The sequence below is a fragment of the Urtica dioica genome, chromosome 11 (assembly GCF_054948205.1).
Source record: "Urtica dioica subsp. dioica isolate 48M chromosome 11, U.dioica_male_clone48M_v1_H2, whole genome shotgun sequence".
In the NCBI taxonomy this organism is placed as follows: Eukaryota; Viridiplantae; Streptophyta; class Magnoliopsida; order Rosales; family Urticaceae; genus Urtica; species Urtica dioica.
In genome coordinates, this window is record NC_142766.1 from 6,652,945 (window position 1) to 6,672,093 (window position 19,149).

At 34.2% G+C, this 19,149-nt stretch overlaps 2 protein-coding genes across 2 annotated transcripts; one reads left to right on the forward strand and one right to left on the reverse strand.

The window, feature by feature from the left end:
- Positions 1 to 4,090: 4,090 nt before the first annotated feature.
- LOC149380894 (RNA-binding (RRM/RBD/RNP motifs) family protein) lies at positions 4,091 to 4,720 on the reverse strand. Its single transcript, XM_089602082.1, has one exon. The coding sequence runs from the start codon at positions 4,632 to 4,634 to the stop codon at positions 4,272 to 4,274; it is 363 nt and encodes a 120-aa protein (XP_089458208.1). The 5' UTR covers positions 4,635 to 4,720; the 3' UTR covers positions 4,091 to 4,271.
- Positions 4,721 to 11,057: 6,337 nt separating this feature from the next.
- Positions 11,058 to 11,789, forward strand: LOC149380895 (uncharacterized). The gene has a single exon (XM_089601242.1). The coding sequence runs from the start codon at positions 11,058 to 11,060 to the stop codon at positions 11,787 to 11,789; it is 732 nt and encodes a 243-aa protein (XP_089457368.1).
- Positions 11,790 to 19,149: the final 7,360 nt, after the last annotated feature.

Genomic DNA, 19,149 nt, shown 5'->3' on the forward strand with positions numbered 1-19,149 from the left:
ACATGTTTTTTTTCAAGCAATGCTTGGGTTTCTTTTTATTTAATCAAGTCTGCCACATAACTTGGCAAAGACAAGTATATATAAACTCAAATTAACATGATGCGTTCAACAAAACAAGAAAGCAAATGGGCACATCCACATTAAAACTGAAAGCAAATAAAAGCCAATAAAGAAGGAAATAAAAGCGAAAACGGAAAGACAAAATAACAGCCCATAATTGAGGAAATAAATGACACCATTACGATGAAACGGAAAGTGACTTTTCATCATTTTCTCCCATTGTTTTGGTCCCACCTTTCCATGTACGTAAGACCCATTTGCATGGCATTATGCATGGCATCAACTTGCGAGCCACGACATGTTCGTACAGGTTATTTGACTTAAGTGGCATACCAGATCAACCAATGCCTGCAAGGCCAAAGAAAAAGCGGAACCAATCGAATGATGAGCATCCACCTGGTTGGGGGCTATTTCCTGATCATACAAAAAAATACTCTAGGAGAGGGCAGCTGAATCACTGCACAAACTATAAGCAGTCAAGCTATTCAAGCCGTACATCTTCTAACACAGCTGCACAAGAGGTATTTCTTGTTACAAAACCTTTATTTAAACAATTCAAACTGTGTCACTCATATTAGCTTTTGTCAATGCAGACACAGCAAGTCAAGAAGCGAGGTAGACCAGTGAAGGCTAACTCTGCCCCGAGGACAGTCAAGAGAGCCGAAAGAAGGAAAAGACAGCAGCTTGGGGACATGTCATCTCAGTCTTCTCAGCCACTTTAGTCATCCCAGTCATCTCAGCCACCTCAGTCATCCCAGTCATCTCATCCACCTCAGCCATCCTAGTCTTCTCAACCACCTCAGCCATCCCAGTCATCTCAGCCACCTCAGACATCCCAGTCATCTCAGCTAACTCATCCAACTCAGCCATCCCAGTCATCTCAGCGTCTCACACCATTCATGGCGTGGAAGAAAAAGTATAGACCAAACAGCCTCTGAAATTATAATATAATCTAGAACTATGTGTTTAGATCTGTTTTAGAACTGTTTTGATTTTTTTTGGTATTCAGGACCTGTGTAAAGTAACTGTTGCAGGCCTGCTTGTTGTCTCCTTTTAGAACCTATGTAGAGTCTGTTAAAAGTAATACTTGCATGCCATCGTTTTGGTGAAATATGGAATGTAAATGAGAAATGAAGACCTATCTTTTTGATGAAATACTTGCACGCCTATCTTTTTAGTGAATTGCTTCCATTGACAAAACAAAGTTATACAATATTTCATTGACAAAACAAAGAGATACAACTCAGAAGTGATACAACTCATATACATTATGTTCATACACTGACGAAAAATACCATGAAACCAATTACAAACACAGCAACAAACACAACAACAAACAACCTGCATCCACAACTGTTGCTTCTCGTTGAACCTTACACATTTGCAGTGAACATAATCAGTTCGTCGTCATCGCCACCGACACCTTTGAGTTCTTCATCAATTTCTCAATTTTTTCTTCCAGGCAATTAATTTTCTAGATAAGGCCTGGAATCACCTGCTTTGATCTCTTGCACATTTCTGGGTCTATCCACATAAAAAAAAATATGTGACCTCATTCTTCCTGTAGAGCACAATTAACATATGCTACATTCCACGACAAATCCACTGAAACCAAAATAAACGATCTTTACCTTTTTCTTATGGCAGCTTATAAACCTCTTCCCCGGGTTCAAACCCATCCACGACGTCCTCTCTACCTACGGCGCACCACAATCGCAGTTAGGTTGAGATATCGCCTGCAACTCTGTGTTCATTTGTGATGACCTTCCTCGCCGCTTGCTCTCAAATGATGAAGAAGAGTATTCCTCAGCCATCGACGCTCTCAAATGATGAAGAAGAGTATTCCTCAGCCATCGACTCGAGCTTCGTGTGCAATGACACACTCACAAATTCAGCTCAAACGACGAAGAAAGCTAGAAGAAGAATACGACCAAAAGGAACCACGATGAATTTGTGGATTAGGGATTTAAAGCGTATACATCTTTCTTTTTTTTCCTTTTACAACCGTATTTCTTTCAAATTAAATAACACAATAACTTATATACATCTTACTACTTTTTTTAATGCAAAATATGCAGAATAAATATGATGATGCCACGTGGACATCCGTTACAAGTTAACGGTGGAGGTAATGACGGAAACACATAAACGTAACGCTCAGTATATTGTCGTAAAAAAAAATTAGGTACATAAATATGACTTTGTTCAAACACTAAGTATTTATGCCACCATCAACCCTAAATATTATATTATTTTAATAATATCATCAATATCAATGCTTAAGTATAGTATAAAAGTCGTTTTTAATTAATTTATTTAGTTAATTTGAAGAAAAAATACTAAACCACGTTTAATTCGAGGCCGCCATGTGTACTTCCCTCGAACTTAACTGACTTTTTCTAACGGTGCAACTGAAACCTAATATTAAGTATTTTTTCCGTGGAAAAAAAAAAAAAAAAAAAAAAAAACATGTATCTAAATGCATGTGTTTCGAAAACATTAAATATTTATACCGTCATTTCCTCTAAAAAAAATGAAGTAAACATCAGAAAAAACATGTGTTTATAACTTCAGAAATAAAATTATTTTGTGATAAAAACTTTAGAACTGTTAAATTTTCCTTGCACATTCCATTATAGATAAATTAAAAAGTAAATTAAATTTAAAAAAATTAAAAAATATTTATTAAAAAAAAAAAAAAAAAAACATTGCGCTGTCCCAGCTTTTCCACATAAAATTCAGGTCGCTGTACAAATACCAAAGTGCATGTTCGAATTCGTAATGATATCGTATTTCAAAATTCAATCGGCATTGCTTTAACTCCTCAAGCATGAATTCCGAAAATTCTGGGTTGTTATACAAAATATCAACCTCCATCCTTGGATCAACAGAAGTCATTCATAATTTAACAAAATGTTATTATACACGGACTTGATAGTTATAAGTTAAAATCATCCCAATGGTCAACAGTTTCTACAGAAATTGGTGTCCTACATTTGTTCAACAAGGTCAATATCACTGGTTCATATCATATAATAGGTCATCTTACTCTCATAACAATTCTCAAGGGCGTGAGACGAACACATAGGTAATCACAGGAAAACAACATTGTGGCAAAGTGGATATTTTTAACTTCAAACCAAGTGTATCGCGGACGGCTTTTACCAAAAAAAAAGAACAGAAGATCTATCACCATACTTTGGTACCAATGAAACATTCTTTATTCATACCAGGCCTACATATATAAACAGAAGCAGAAAGTAGAGTCTCTACCACATAGCAATTTGTATCAAAGCACGATTTTTCTGTGATGTCTGTTTGGTATCATAGGAAGATCTGTCACCATACTTGGGTTTTACACAAACAAATCCCTCGCTGTTTAGCTCTCTTACGTGGGCATAATCGGACTGACTCCAATACCAAAGTGATGGAAGAATATTTATAAGAATACAAAGCCTCTATCACTATGCACCAAATAGTAACAACAATTAACAAAAAGTGACAAGGACCAGAGGTTAAGTACGAAACTCTGAGAAATGATCTATGAACAAGTCTGACCAATGAAGCTATAATGCTGTAGAAAAGTTCATGCATATCCAGAGAGCTTCTTGTTATTTAATTTAAATAGACACAATCTCATGACTCAAATTCACACCCTGCAAGCTTCCTCAACACACTCCTCTAACATGTCATCATTAAAATCATCAAGGGCATAAGAGAGGAAGAGGTGGATTAAACTAAAGGAGCTAAGTATCAGAAATCAAATCCTCAAAGGGAAACAAAACATAAGCACGAAGACCTTAAACCTAAAGGGAAAAAACTAGCAGCTACGGCAAACCTAAACCCGATTATCATATCTTCTTTTTTTACCCATTCATTTCTTCTCAAACATAGAAGGCTTTTCTTTCACTTAGGCTTCCTTGGGGAAAATAACAAATACAAAAACGGGAGGTTTAAATCCGTCAGAGCCCAATACAAACACTGCTAAATAGGCTTCTCTTTAACCCAAATCCATCCGAAACACGGTTAATTGGGCACATAGAAACGAAATCGAAAACCTTCAAATTACCAATATCTAGGGCATAATCCAATTCCAATCCCACGAGTATTCAAAAAAAAAAAAAAAAACCCTAAGAGCAGAGGAGAAAGGGGTTTAGGTATTGAAAGAAAAGAAAAAAGCGTAGTATATAGCAAGAAGGGAAGAGAAAGAGTCACTTGATGCCGTACTTTTCCTGGAGCTTGGCGAGGTCTTCCTCGCGCTTCTTGGGGTCGAACTTCTTGGACATCTTGGAGGGCTGGTAGTAGAGGACGATGAGGTAGCGGTTGGCGACGTTGAAGCCGGAGAGGTGGTCGACGGCGGTCTTGGCGTCGTAGATGTCCTCGTAGACGACGTAGGCGGTGCCGCGGGTGTCCTTGCTGTTGCCAACCCGGATCTGACGGATGGCGCCGTACTTGCCGAAGATGTCGTACATCTCCTCGCTCGATATGTTGAAAGGCAGGTTCCGCACGTACAGAATCCTGTTCACCTCCGGCGGCAGCCGCGTGTTCCCCTTCCGAAGGCTTATCGTCGTCATCTCCCCCGATTTCGATTCTTTCCTGCTTCTTCTTCTTTCTTCTTATTCCAACAGATTGCAACTGCTAGGCTCTTTTGCAAATTATAAAAAAATCTAATTTCTCTTTTTATAAGAGCTAGTTTTATTTATTGATAGATATAAAATGAAATTACCAAAAATAATCTAAAGTGTTTTTCTATTTTATATTAAAATAAACTTAACTTTTATAATAATTTTTGGAAAAATGAAAAATATAACCGATTAAAATCAAGGTTCGAAATGCCGTTTTCGACGTCGTTTCGAGTCTCCTGATATATGAAAATTCGACATGGCGACGGAAAATCGAACGAAAAAATGTGAAAAATGACAACGGATATGCAGTTTTCAAATGTCGTTTTCCATGAAAAATCGATACACCGATGGAAAACCGAACGCACAATATAATAAAATATATAAATACATACATATATACATCTTTTAATTTTTAACTTTGTAATTTACATGATATTTAAATTTTAAGCTATAATAATATCTATAGATTTAACTTTGTAATTTACATGATATTTAAATTTTAAGCCATAATAATATCTATAAATCTAATATATAGACTTATACGTAATGGTATTTATGTTTATTTTTCTAGTATATACACACTTTCGTATTGAAATTTCCACTTAAATTATTTTTATATAATATTGTATATATATATATATATATATATATATGTATATTTATATAATCTTCTAGTCATGACAATTTTCAATGTCATTGTACCAACTTTCAATGTTACCACCTCACGATGTTGAATATTCACACAGAAATATATTAAAAAATAATAAAATAAAGTAAAAGTACGTGTCTCACTCATGACTCTCTCTCTCTCTCCTCTCTCATCGTCTCTCTCTTCTCTCTCCTATCTCCTCTTTCATCTTCTTCTTCTTCCTTCTCCTATTTTTTCACCACATTTTTATTTACAAAATTTGGTTTATGGTTTCAAACCGAAAATGAAAATCGAGAACTTGGTCGCCGAAACTCACCGATTTGTTGCTAAATTTATAGTACGCCTTGTGGAAACGAAAGGAAAAGCCCGAGTTTCGCCGATAGTCGCCGGAATCTCCTTCTTCATCTTCGTCAGGCTGAAACGAAAATGGCCGCTCAAAATTTTTCTTTTCTCTCGACTTTCTTCGATTCTCCACGCTTAACTTCGCATTTTATTCATTTTCCAGACCGAAAAGTAGCGTTCGTTTTTGTTACAAACGACACATCGTTTTCGGAGAAAATCGAACGACATAACATGGAAAAACAACTTTCATGAGTTCGTCGGCCGTTTTCTCGGCGATAACGACACCACTAGCGAAAATCGGAGAATTTCGACGACATTTAGTCCGAGCTCTAGTGATCAGCAGTTCCCACCTACATCACTACTTCCACCTGCATTCAAACTTGCAGAATAGTCAATGTTAAAAAAAATTAAAAAAATTGACACATTTACTATCCTTCCCTCGTTCTTTTCTTTTCTTCTCTCTTTGCCTCACACCCACTCAAAACCCTCCCAAACACCCAGGCTCATACTAATCTCCATGTCACTGTTCGACCAGAAGAAGGAAAACCCCAAGTCGCTCATACCAGCATCATCAGGCTCGTCCCCACAACTCCACCAGCCCTTCCAGCCACCGTTGTCGCCTCTTCCGCCGCAATTCTAAAACCTCAACTTCAACGGCTGACTCGAAGCTCTCTCTAATCGCTTCGGCCGGTGGTTCGAGTACGCGCCGCTGATTTCCACACTAATCCAATAAGGCGTCGCTCCTCCGACGATGGAAGAGGTCATCACTATCTTCGGCGTCGAGTAGAACCGCCTCGTCGTCGGCGCTCAGGTCCACACTTTGTGGTTTGGCTTTTGGTTTCTTTTTTTCTTTATTCTTTTTTAACAGATGTGCTTGTATTCATCTATGTGTACTAGAAATTCATGACATATATAAACCATCGTCGTCACCTTTTATGTCTGCTCTTGTATTGTTGCTTATGTTACATTGATATCTATCACATAAGATATGTATTTCTTTTATAAAATAAGCCCTCCAAGTCTTTCTAATATGTGTCCTCTCTTCCGTCAAATGGAGACAAAGAAAGGGAAGATTAAAGAACAGTAAGTAACTTGACTATTGTTTTAGAACTTGAAAAGCAGATGTCGATGACATGACACCAAAAGCTGTTTCGGCGAATGCTTGAACCAATTTATATGCCGATGTTGATGACACCAAAAGTATATGTTGGAATCAATTAATATTATGGTCCATTAGAAAAATAACCAACTTCAACGTTTGACATTGCTAAATACTCAACGTTTGGTAAATCTTAAGTAAATAGTCATTTTCATGTATTTATAGACGTAAATCTTAGATAAATAACCACCTTCATATATTATGTCACATCATTATTTACGATTATTTACCTAAAATTTACTAAACGTTGGCTATTTAACAATATCAAAGGTTTAAGTTGGTTATTTTCTCAATTTTCTGTTAATATGTATTAGGTATTCGATGAAATGCCTCATGATTCAATAGACATATATGTTTAAACCAAGGTTTTAAATGTCATCGGAAATCGACGAGAATAAGCGGCGACGCCGCTTCCGAAGTAAAAATGGCCGACGAAGACACATATTATCGTATGTCATTCGGTTTTCGTGGAAACGCCAGGTGGATCGGTGCAAAAACGACCGATCGTTTTCATTCCTTTTAATGAATAAAACTGCAACTTAATTGTGTTTAGTCCAAATTTCTTTTTTTTTACTGGTTTTGTTTTTTCTAGATTTAAAATTGCTATGAAAATGAAGGAAGTAAGGAACATGAGAGAGAGAGAGAGAGAGAGAGAGAGAGAGAGAGAGAGAGAGAGAAGTTTTTGGAAAAAGTATTTAACTAACTTGATTTGTGGTGAGATTGTGTCAAAATACATCACTATTAATAATAAAATATGGGTTATTAAGTTATATAGCCACACGGTTATAGTGAATTGGGATATAGCCCACCTTTCGTTAATTTCTTGTAAATAGCCAAGTTAACTTATTAACAGATTAGTAAAAGACTTATTTAATCCAGCCAAACATGTAAAAAAAAGTAGTTAATAGGCTGCCACGTATGCAAGTTGGCTATTTACAAAGTATTTACCAAAGGTTGACTAATTTACAATTCTTATAGTTTAAGTGGCTTACGTAGCCAATTTTTTTATAAAATATTGAATACATCATTATTTGTTAGAAATAGAATACCATATCATTAATAACAAAATATTGAATACATAATATTTGTTTTATACAAGTAAAAAAGAAAAATACAAAGTCAATTAAAATGAACAACGAAAAGAAAAAAGACATTGAACTGTACCAATTGTGCTACAAATTGTACTATTGCTGAATTGTTTTTTTTTTTTTTACTTAGTAATTTAGTATATTTTTAATATATGATTAAGCAATTATTCTTGTTATTGAGCTATGTTTTCAAATTTAATTTATATTTAAATTATTTTAGTAAATTTTTTATCTTAGTTAAAATTTAATATATATATATATATATATATATATATAATTATATCTATATTTAACATATTATGTAATATTATTTCCGTTCGATTTTCCATCAGCAAGTCGGGTTTCCATGAAAAAACGCAATATTAATTGCCCTTTTCCGTTCGATTTTCCGTCGACAAGTCGATTTTTCATAAATAAAGAGGTTCGAAACCGCGTCGAAAATGACATTTCGAGCATTGGTTCAAACAGATTAGAAGTTTGCTTTTAATTGAAGAGTCAACAAATTCAGTATTGTATGTAAATTATGTCAACAAATTTAGGATTTGTATGTCAATTATGTCAACAAATCATGTTATTTGTTGACATCTATGTCAACAAATCAACAAACTTTCTAGTATTGTCATTTGTTAATATATATATATATATATATATATATCAACAAATTGTGTCAATTGTTGACATATATACATCAATAAATTGTGTCAATTGTTTATATATGTCAATAAATCGTCAAACAAACTCAGATTTAAAAATAAAATTTAAAAAAAAAACAAATTTCTTGAAATATGTGAGACTCCGAGTTTAAAAAAAAAAAAAAAAACATAGGGTAAAAATGGCTAAAAAATATTCTTTTTCCGAGATTTACAAGTAGATTTGTCCAAATTATGATATTGGTGGAAAATGAAAAATGAGTTATCAAATGATGGTAAATGTGTCAATTTCTATTAAAAAAAATTAATAATAAAGCCAATTGCAACAATATAGTCAATTTGAAATGTATGTTTTGCATTTTTAACTTCGAACCCCGTGTTTTAATAACTGAAGCACGTACAAATCAAATTACTTCTTTTTTACATTTTAAAAAAAAATATTTCTCACAAAATCTCTCTACCCTTCCTCGTAACATTTGTGTTTATTAAAAAAATAAATGCAAATCCATTTTATATTTTTATAAAGGGTTAGTAGTTAATAGTAGTTAATTTTGGTAATAAAAAATATTAGTGTATATGACTCTACGGCCTTGTTTGGTAGTAAAGATTAAGAGGGAAAGGATGGATTCTTTTACAAAGGAAAAGAATGGAAAAGAAAAAAAAAATTAAATAATTTCTTAGGTTTGTTTGGTAGAAAAAAAAAATTGGATGGATGGATAGTTTAGATGGTATATTTATACAAAAAAAAAATCAACATTTTTCTTCTCCACTTCTCTTTCCTTTCCAAATTGGAGGGATTATAAATGGTGAGCCCGGTAGATTGTGAATCCCTCCAAATCTTTCATGTTTTCTTTCTCTCCTCTATACCAAACAACAACATTAATAAAAATAAAAAATAAAAACAAACAACAACAACAACAACACATGCATCAACAAAAAAATCAATCCCCCTCCCTTCCCCTTCTGCCTAACGAGGCCTAACGCCTACCTCGTCCCTCATACTCGCTTAGTGTTGCTAAAGATTTTGTATGGACTCCTCGTAAATGGAGTAACATGACATATAAGCTACTCGAACATAATAGAAATATATTATATAACTGTTCTTCATCGCATAAATTATTGACATGGGAAAACGTTCCGAGTGTCTTGACAAGGATTCAAGAGTTTAACAAGAATTTCATGGTTTAAACAAAGATGATTGGAGGAAGTATAAAAATTTATCTTGGGCTAATTCTAAGCATCTGGAATCAAAATGGTTTAGAGTCAGAAAAAATCAATTAAAGAGGCTACTTTGAAATAACAAAAATGTTTTGGCATGATCAAAATACAAGTGCGGTGACTGGTGGTTTCTAGAATACTTTTCAACTTCATTTAATGTTGAAACCTAAAGGGTTCGTTTATTGAGTTTTTAGTAGTGTAACGAGGTTTAATAATTTCATGTGTTTATTTTACTAAGTGAATTTTGAATGTGACTTTTTATATACCTAGCATGAATAGTTGTTCACAGGGGGCGGAGCTACATGGGGACCAGCGGGTGCACGGGTCCCCACTGGCTCGGGACAAAAAAAAAATTAATAAGCTTAATTATAATTATTAAAAAAAATTAAATAATACATATTAATAAATATAATAGGTACACTATTATTGTCACAAAGTTGTTGCAGCTCAAATAGTCAAGGCTTAAGGGAATAGGTGGCACATGGCAGCGTCCCAGGTTCGAATCCAGGTTGGACGAAATTTGCTTTTATTTTTTCTAATACAAACAGCAGCGTTTTTAAGAGAAAAGTCCAAAAAAATATTCATTAACAAGTCTTCTTTCATCTTCAATGTTAAAAAAAACTCCAAATAGCAATCATACACTTTTTTTTCTTATAGTTTCTCATTTCAACTCTTCTCATTTCTTGTTAATCCAGGTTGGACGAAATTTGCTTTTATTTTTTCTAATACAAACAGCAGCATTTTTAAGAGAAAAGTCCAAAAAAATATTCATTAACAAGTCTTCTTTCATCTTCAATGTTAAAAAAAACTCCAAATAGCAATCATACACTTTTTTTTCTTCTAGTTTCTCATTTCAACTCTTCTCATTTCTTGTTTATCATTAACAAGGTAAATGTTTAATATATTATTCATATGTGCATTGCTCATTTTGTATTTTTATTATTAGAGTTTTCTAATCTTTTAATGCATACTATGTGTTTGATGAAAGTCCCAAATGAATTTTTTTTTTCTCTAATCATTTGGTGTTGATTTTTTTTATGAGTATAGATATGGAGAGATATTTCAAAAGAAAAGTAGACTCAACAACGACATTAATAGAAGAACATGCTAAAAGTGCAAAGAAGAGAAATGGAGATTTGGAGGTCAACATAGAAGAGCTCGCTACCGATCCGGGGTTAAGGATTCCGATTTTGAATTATCATCCTAATGTCCAAGATGACGTGCATAGAAGGTATATGCTAAAAGGTCCTTGCCAACCACACAATCATGATTTTGAATTCTCCGAAGAACGCTAAATACACATCACCCGATATTCAAAAAGATACTGTTTATCTTGCCGCAAATGAAGTTGTCAATGTGATTATCAAGGATATTGGAGATGCTTTGTTTTCTATTCTAGTTGACGAGTCTCGTGACATCTCAATGAAAGAACAAATGGCTATTGTTTTGCGTTATGTGGATAAAAAGGGGTGTGTAATTGAAAGATTTGTTGGTCTTGAACACGTCTCAAGCACCGCGGCTACATCACTTAAGGCGGCAATTGATAGATTGTTCTCTCGATATGGTTTGAGCATAACTAGTCTACGGGGACAAGGTTATGATGGAGCTAGTAACATGCAAGGGGAGTTCAACGGTTTAAAAGCACTTATTTTGAAGGAGAATCCAAGCGCATATTACATCCATTGTTTTGCTCATCAACTTCAATTGGCACTTGTTGGCGTGGCAAAAAAACATGTTCAAGTTCTAGAGTTTTTTTGTGTGGTTGCTAGTGTGGTGAACGTTGTTGGAGCATCATCCAAACACTCCGACATCCTCCAAGAGAAGCAAATTGCTCACATTTCTCAAGCATTAAAAATGGAGAGATTGAAAGTGGTAGAGGCCAAAATCAAAGTACAACTCTCAAACGACATGGAGACACACGTTGGGGCTCACACTATGGTACATTACTTAGCTTGCTCACTTTATTTTCATCTACTATTGAAGTCCTTGAAGTTATAGTTGATGATGCATCTAGTTGTGAGCAAAGATACGAAGCAACTAACTTGTTGGAAAATATGCAATCGTATGGCTTTGTTTTTTGTCTACATTTGATGAGGATGATATTGGGAGTTTCAAATGAATTGTCAAAAGCACTGCAACGAAGAGACCAAGATATTGTAAATGTCATTGCCTTGGTCAAAGTTTGTAAAAAAAGACTACAAGAAATGAGGGAAAGTGGTTGGGATTCTTTTATTATCCAAGTGTCATCTTTTTGTGAAAGCCACAATATACAAGTACCCGACATGAGTGATATCTACATACCTCGAGGAAGATCCGTCGTGGAAATATGTAATAATTTTATCGAATTGGATATTTTTATTATATATTTTGTATCTTTAATTTTGTTTAATTTTTTTTTTGGTCTCCCCTGAATTCAATTCCTAGCTCCGCCACTGGCTTGTTCATGCCAATAAATAGCTACATTTGAATGAAAAAAAAAAAATCTAGAATTTTGATCAAAAGATGTGTCTTCTGATCTTGAGTTCACATGAACTTTTATCAAAGTTATGAGTCTCGTGGCATTAATTCCCGCCTATTCAATTGAAATTTCTCATTCGTTTCTGGTGTTCTAGTTATTTTAGGGTGAGCATCTCTTTAGGCATTCGGTTGCAGAGTGACCGAATTTGAAGATCCATGTAGTTTGCAAAAGCATCAGCGTTTGTTATTTGGGTCATTTTCACAATGTTGGAATATAGTGTGTTTTAATGATATTAAATACAATTTAATATCAAGTTATTGGTTGATTTGTGGTAAATATTCGAGGGGCGTCCACTCTTTGAAACTGAAATGTTTTGACCGATTTGTATTCTTCGTTGCAAGAGGTATAAGATCGGTTATTTATTTGCCAAAATTGAAGCTAAGCTGAATGAGAAATTGATGCTCAAAGTGTGTTATGAGAAACACATTAATTGTGTGAAGAAAGCGAAATTACAATGAGGAAAAAAAAAAGATGTAAACGAATTAGGGTCGCTTAACGTGATCCTGGTGTGCGCGCCGCCGTCCGGTCGAATGTCCGCGATGGGCTTGGGCTGCTTGCCTTGGCTGTGTTTATATCTGTATCTCTTTATTGATAATTTTATCCCTTTTTTTAGTTATTACATGAATAACTCTTCTTGCGTTATTTTTGTAATAAAACAAATAGCCAATAATTTTGTATTAAGTGGCTTGATTGAGCATTAGTGTGGCAGACCGTTTTGGCATATTAATAGCCATTAAAGGCTGAAGGCTTATATGCACTCTTATGTCATATAAAAGGACTTTATGTCATATTTGATAATAGCATTATATGGTACATTAGATGCTATGGTTTTTTATTAATAAAAACTAATCAAATATTAGTGCATATAAAAGACTGGAGTCTTTTCATTCAGATAAAAAAAAATAAAAAATAAAAAGAGCTTTTGGCTGAAACAACAACAAAAAAAAAAAAAAAAAAAATTTGAGATTTGTTAACAACTAGCCTATTTAGAAATAGGATTTAAAATTATAGCCAATTTATTCATTTATTTAAAATAAGAGTCAATACGAAATTCGATTACCAAAATGCCCCCACAATCAAAATTAGTTCGCCCACTATTTCTCGCCGGAGATCGCTCTTGTTACGATTATCGCCAAGTTCACAGCTGAGAATCCGAAGCCGAAGCACGGCGAAAGGTCGTGGAGAGACTGAGTCGCGGCGGCGTGGTCCTGTCCGAAGAGCTCTCCCACCGATGGAGGATTTTCCGTCGGATTGAGCCGTGATTTCAGAGCCGACGCCACGAATTCCAGAACCTTCTGCTCCGCCGTAAGCTTAGGGTTTCTCAGTAGAATCATTTAAGGCCTTTAATGTACAGGCACGGGTATTTGACATAAGTAGTAACTGAAATAGAAGATTCCAGAGTTGTTATCGATCGTGTACGTACCAAGAATGGCGCGAAGATGGCGAACGTGGTGGGGCAAAGGCACGGGTGCGGCGGCGGCGAACACGTGGCGGCAGCACAGGAACAAGTCCTGAAGCGCTCTCGGCGGTGCGTCCACGCGCTTCGGCCGCCGCGGCGACGCCTTGTATCTCTTCTTCTTCTCAATCACCTTCTTCGCGTACCCAACCTTCATTTTTGTAGATCCAAATCAATATCTCCTGAATTGGTATTGTTTATGTTTTGGAAACAGTAGTGATAGTTGCGAGACACGTACCAAAACATATATATATATATATATATATATATATATATATATATATATAAGAGAGAAAGCGAAAGCGGTTCCAAAACCAGGGGCTAATAGTGGTTCTTACTTCTTCTAGACATTATTAAAATCGTTTTTTATTATAATAGTGGAGTGGAAAATATTTAGGTTTCTTTTCTTGTTGGATTTAACTAAAAAATGTTATGGTTAATCGTATTTACTATTGTTCTTGTTATGGTAAATAAAATTTACTATTGTTCTTGTTACGGTAAATAAGATTTAATATTGTTCTTGTTACGGTAAATAAGATTTAATATTGTTCTTGTTACGGTAAATAAGATTTACTTTTGTTCTTGTTACGGTAAATAAGATTTACTATTGTTCTTGTTACGGTAAATAATATTTACTTTTGTTCTTGTTACGGTAAATAATATTTACTATTGTTCTTGTTACGGTAAATAAGATTTACTTTTGTTCTTGTTACGGTAAATAAGATTTACTATTGTTCTTGTTACGGTAAATAAGATTTACTTTTATTCTTGTTACCACAAATAAGATTTACTATTTTTTTGTTATGGATGATATTATTTACTATGATAGTTAATAATATTAACCTAAGGGTATTATTGGAATATTGGAATGTTGTCATGATAAATTGGTTATTTTCCTAAATATGTTAATAGTTTGGCTATAATTTTGAAGTAGGGGTGTTGTTTTGGCTAATTGTTTAGCCGGCCCTTTATTTTTCCATCTTTTCTCTCAATTTTCCTCGGTGTAGGTGGTAGTATTCTGGCATGCGTTCAAGTTCGCCGGAGCTGAACAAGTTGGTGCTTTGTTCTTCTCGTACGTCGTTGTATCTTGGGAGGCGGTTGCTCACGTTATTCCAGCACCCGGTGGGAGAGCAATAACGCTTTAAGGAAATTGTCAAACAAGCCTCGACGTGTTCTCCATTTTCCTTTCTATACCGGTTTCTTGGTGATATCCGGTTTAGTTATTTTAATTTATTTATTTTGGTTCTCATGTCTATGTATGTATTTTTATTAGTTTCGTTCATGATTATTTATTTAATTTAGTTATGCAATTTGTCTTATTATTCCCGCATATTATTAGCAATATAGCTAACAATCTTAAAGCGTTATTTGTTATTTTAGGCAGGTTGCATACCCGGAATGTTTAAATGGTTTGTTTATTACCCGTGGTTGAAATATTCACGAAACTAATACTATTAATTTTATTTTGTAGATATGGAACACTACAATTTAATTTTGGTTTATCCGGTGGCGCCTCCGAATTGGCTTGTGTACCACCTCTTCGTGATATAACCGTTGGGTTATGTAAATCCCGTAATTTTTTTGGGTAAAAGGTGTGTTGATGGCTACGGCCGAAATTAGACCCGAGGGTCTTATTCCATGTGGGTTCGTGGCACGAGTGCCCGCCATGATGATGTTGGCCGTATGGCCCGAGATATGAAATGGGCTTAAACCCATTAAATTAAATATATATATATATATATATATATATATATATATATATATATATATTATGACCATGACGGTCTAATGAGGTTCTTGACCGTGGATCCGAACCCCGAGGGGTTGGAATCTATCCAAAAGGTGCTAATGGCCCTTAGGAAAAAGAATTGAGATTCCGACTTCTTGTGTTGGAATTTTTATTGACAAGTCTTTAATGACATATTTTTATGGAGTGTTGGGTTTCATTAGATGAGAAATCCATAACCATGGATGAGGGCTCTAATTTTATTTATTTTAAGCCACGTCCTAATGTTGTCTTTGTTGTTCAAAGATGGTGGTGAATCAAGTTCTAGATTTTTAATCGTACACAAAATTCACACCGGCCGGATATTTAACTGTTGTTAATCTTTTTATGTGGTCTCGGTCTTCGAGAACATGCCTTCGGTTTTGGAAGGTAATCAAAACATTTTTAGCACTTATGAGAGGGGTTATGTTTTGATAGTGAGGTTGTTCCTCTTTGGTTCAAAGAGATCAACTATGACTCTGAAAAGAGTTTCACAACCACTTAGGAGATCATATAATATGGCTAATTGCCGAAATTAAGTAAATAAATCCTCAACCGTTCTTGAGGTGAATGGTGGGACATTCCAAATAAAATATTATCTAAGGTTCCTTAGTAATTATTTTATTAGCAACATTGACGGTAGCTGATTTACGGTTTGTTGATAACCGTAATATGAAAGAATTGGAAAACCAATACGGCGGACGTTGTTGTTATTGTCGTGGTCTCCTATGTAAACTTGGAGTCTTGAACTCCTAATGTTTGTGGCTTTCCACCACATTTTTTAAACATAAATATCTTTATGACATGGACTTGAATAAGTCATGGTGAAATGTACTTGAATCGTCATGGGATGAGCTCCGTTATCCCTAGATGAGATGGGTTTAATTTTTTCCCATTTGCCCAAAATAAGAGAGAATCTTTTTTATGAGAAATTGTTTTACCATTTGTTTGAAATGGTTTATGAGACATATATTTTAATTCTTACCATGAGTGGTTTGAATATGGACGGGCGTTATGTGAAAGATGACTTTGTCATTGTCATCACATCTAAAAAAAATTATTATTTTGCATATGTCTTCTTGTGTATGTAATAACTATGTCATGTGGGTATTGACATAATGCGAAAAATAATTTATTTGGATACCAAATATTAATTTCGAACACATAAATGACATTTGTGTTGAATCAATAATTGAGAAAATCTTTGGTAATTTTGAAAGTTTGGAATGTTTCCAATAATAGTTTATGAACCAACGAAAGGTGAAAAAAATTATTTTGTGATTTTCATTGACGAAATTTCGAAATAACTTATTTGCTTATAAACGAGTTTGAGGCAATTGAGTAATTTGCATTGGTTAAAGTTGAAGGTTGAGAGTCAACTTTATTAAAGTTTAATATTGTGCGAAGTTACCGTAGAAGTGAATATGATGAATCATTTGGTGTTTTTATGCACAAAAGAATTTATTCACAACATCAATCCATCATATTATCATATATTGCATGACTTGGCCAAATAATTGGATCACACTTTATTTGGTGAATGTGGTATTGTTTAAGATACCATAAGACATGTAGGGGGTAACCATCATGTTGGTAATTTACCTTTTTTTTAATAAGGTATATGGATGAAGGATGTTATATCCTTATTCGAGTTATTTAAAGGAAAGAAGGTTTCCTACAAATACTTTCGAATGTGGGGGGTACTCTACCGGAGTGATGGAAACTGCTCAAATGGATTAAAAGAGTGAACCAAGAGCTTTGGTTGCATATTTATTAATATACACATTTTAGATATGTGTATTGTATGGTTTGAAAACCTTGATAAATACAAAGATTATTTTATATAATCTAAAATACTTTGTTCTTCGAGCATATATTTCCTTACAAGTCCAAGGAAGATGAACCAAGCTTCTTTATTTAAAGTATTGAGGTTATTGAGAAAGTAACTCAAGAACTTGATGAAGAGCTCGAAGAAGAGATAAAGTCTCAATGAGACGTAGAACATAAGTATTGGTAGAAATGTCATTTGATATGAATTTCTTAATTATGTGCTAGAGTGTTGACCACTAACATACTAAGAGCCCATGAACTCTTTTGAGAGTCAATTATGGACTTATACTATAAGAAGTGATAGAGACTCTATTATGCTAAACCACTTTGCGAAGTTGGTTAATCTTCTTCTTGGTAGTAAAACACTTGGCTCGAAGTCTACCTTCATGAGAAAGATGAAAGTGGATGACCTAACTCGTTAATTACAAGACGAGACTTGTAATAAAAGGTCATAAGACATCTAGAGAATCTTGACCACTTTGTTACGTATTCTCTCGTCACGAGAATAACATCCATTAAAATGATAATTTCGATCACCTTGTTGTGTAATCTTGAAATTCATCATAACGATGTACTATATATATATATATATATATATATATATATATATATATATATATATATATTACTTTCCTTAAATAGATATCTTGATGAAGAAATCTATGTAGAACAACTCGAGAGTTGTATTGCGCCTAAGCAAGAAAGGAAAGTATGTAATTGGTCATATTGTTTTATGATCTTAACGAAAGGCTATGATAATGGCTTAAGAAATTTTGACACCATTAAAATGTCAATTATTTTTTAGATCCACGAGTGTGACAAATATGTATACACTGAACATAGGTATATGATTCTGTGTTTATATGTTGCTGACATGCTTATTATGAGTAATAATAATTGCATGGTCAAATACACATATAATATATCAAACCGTGACTTTGATATAAAATATATTGGACTTGTCAATGTAATATTGAGGGTCTATTTACATGAAAGTCCAATAGGATTATCTTGAAACGGTCACAAGTCGCTGGAAATTCTTGACAAGCTTGGAAATGACGATTCTAGATGTCATATTGGACTTAGACGATGCTTGTCTAAGAATTGTAGAAAATAACTCTCAAAATTGAATATGTGAAAGTGTTAGACAGTCTTAATTTGATTTGGCCAACACTATAAGTAGATTGGATAGCTATACGAGTACTCCAGGTTGAAAACTATGCATAGTGATCGTGAGGGTACTGAGGTATCTACGATTTACTCGTAACTATTTTCTACTTAATAAGAGATATTCCAAAAGCCATTGAATGATTCACTGATGCGAATTGGATATCTTAAATCCTTTTATGGATTAGTATTCATTTTGGGAGATAAAAATTGAGCTTTGGAAATCCTCCATAAAATAAGTGATAACTCGATCCACGTTGGAATCCGAGTTTGTTACACTAATAAAGATGTTGAAGAGGCTGAATGCCATTTTATTTTGTAGAGGATATTCTTAGTTGTGCCTACAATATGATTATATTGTTATAATCAATTTATTAGTAGAACACTTAACGTGATGAACCATGGTATGTCTAGACATTTTGTCAACGACATAAAAAAACCATGAGTTAACTTCTCTTATATGGAGTCACTGGATTTGACTATATTAGGTCCACAGAGAATATTGAGGATCCGCTAACCTAAGGGTTATAGATGGACCATTTAGAGAAGACATCTAAAGGAGTAGGGCTTAAGCCCACGAACAATAAGTCTAGGCAAAGGAAAACCAACCATGTTGACTGGA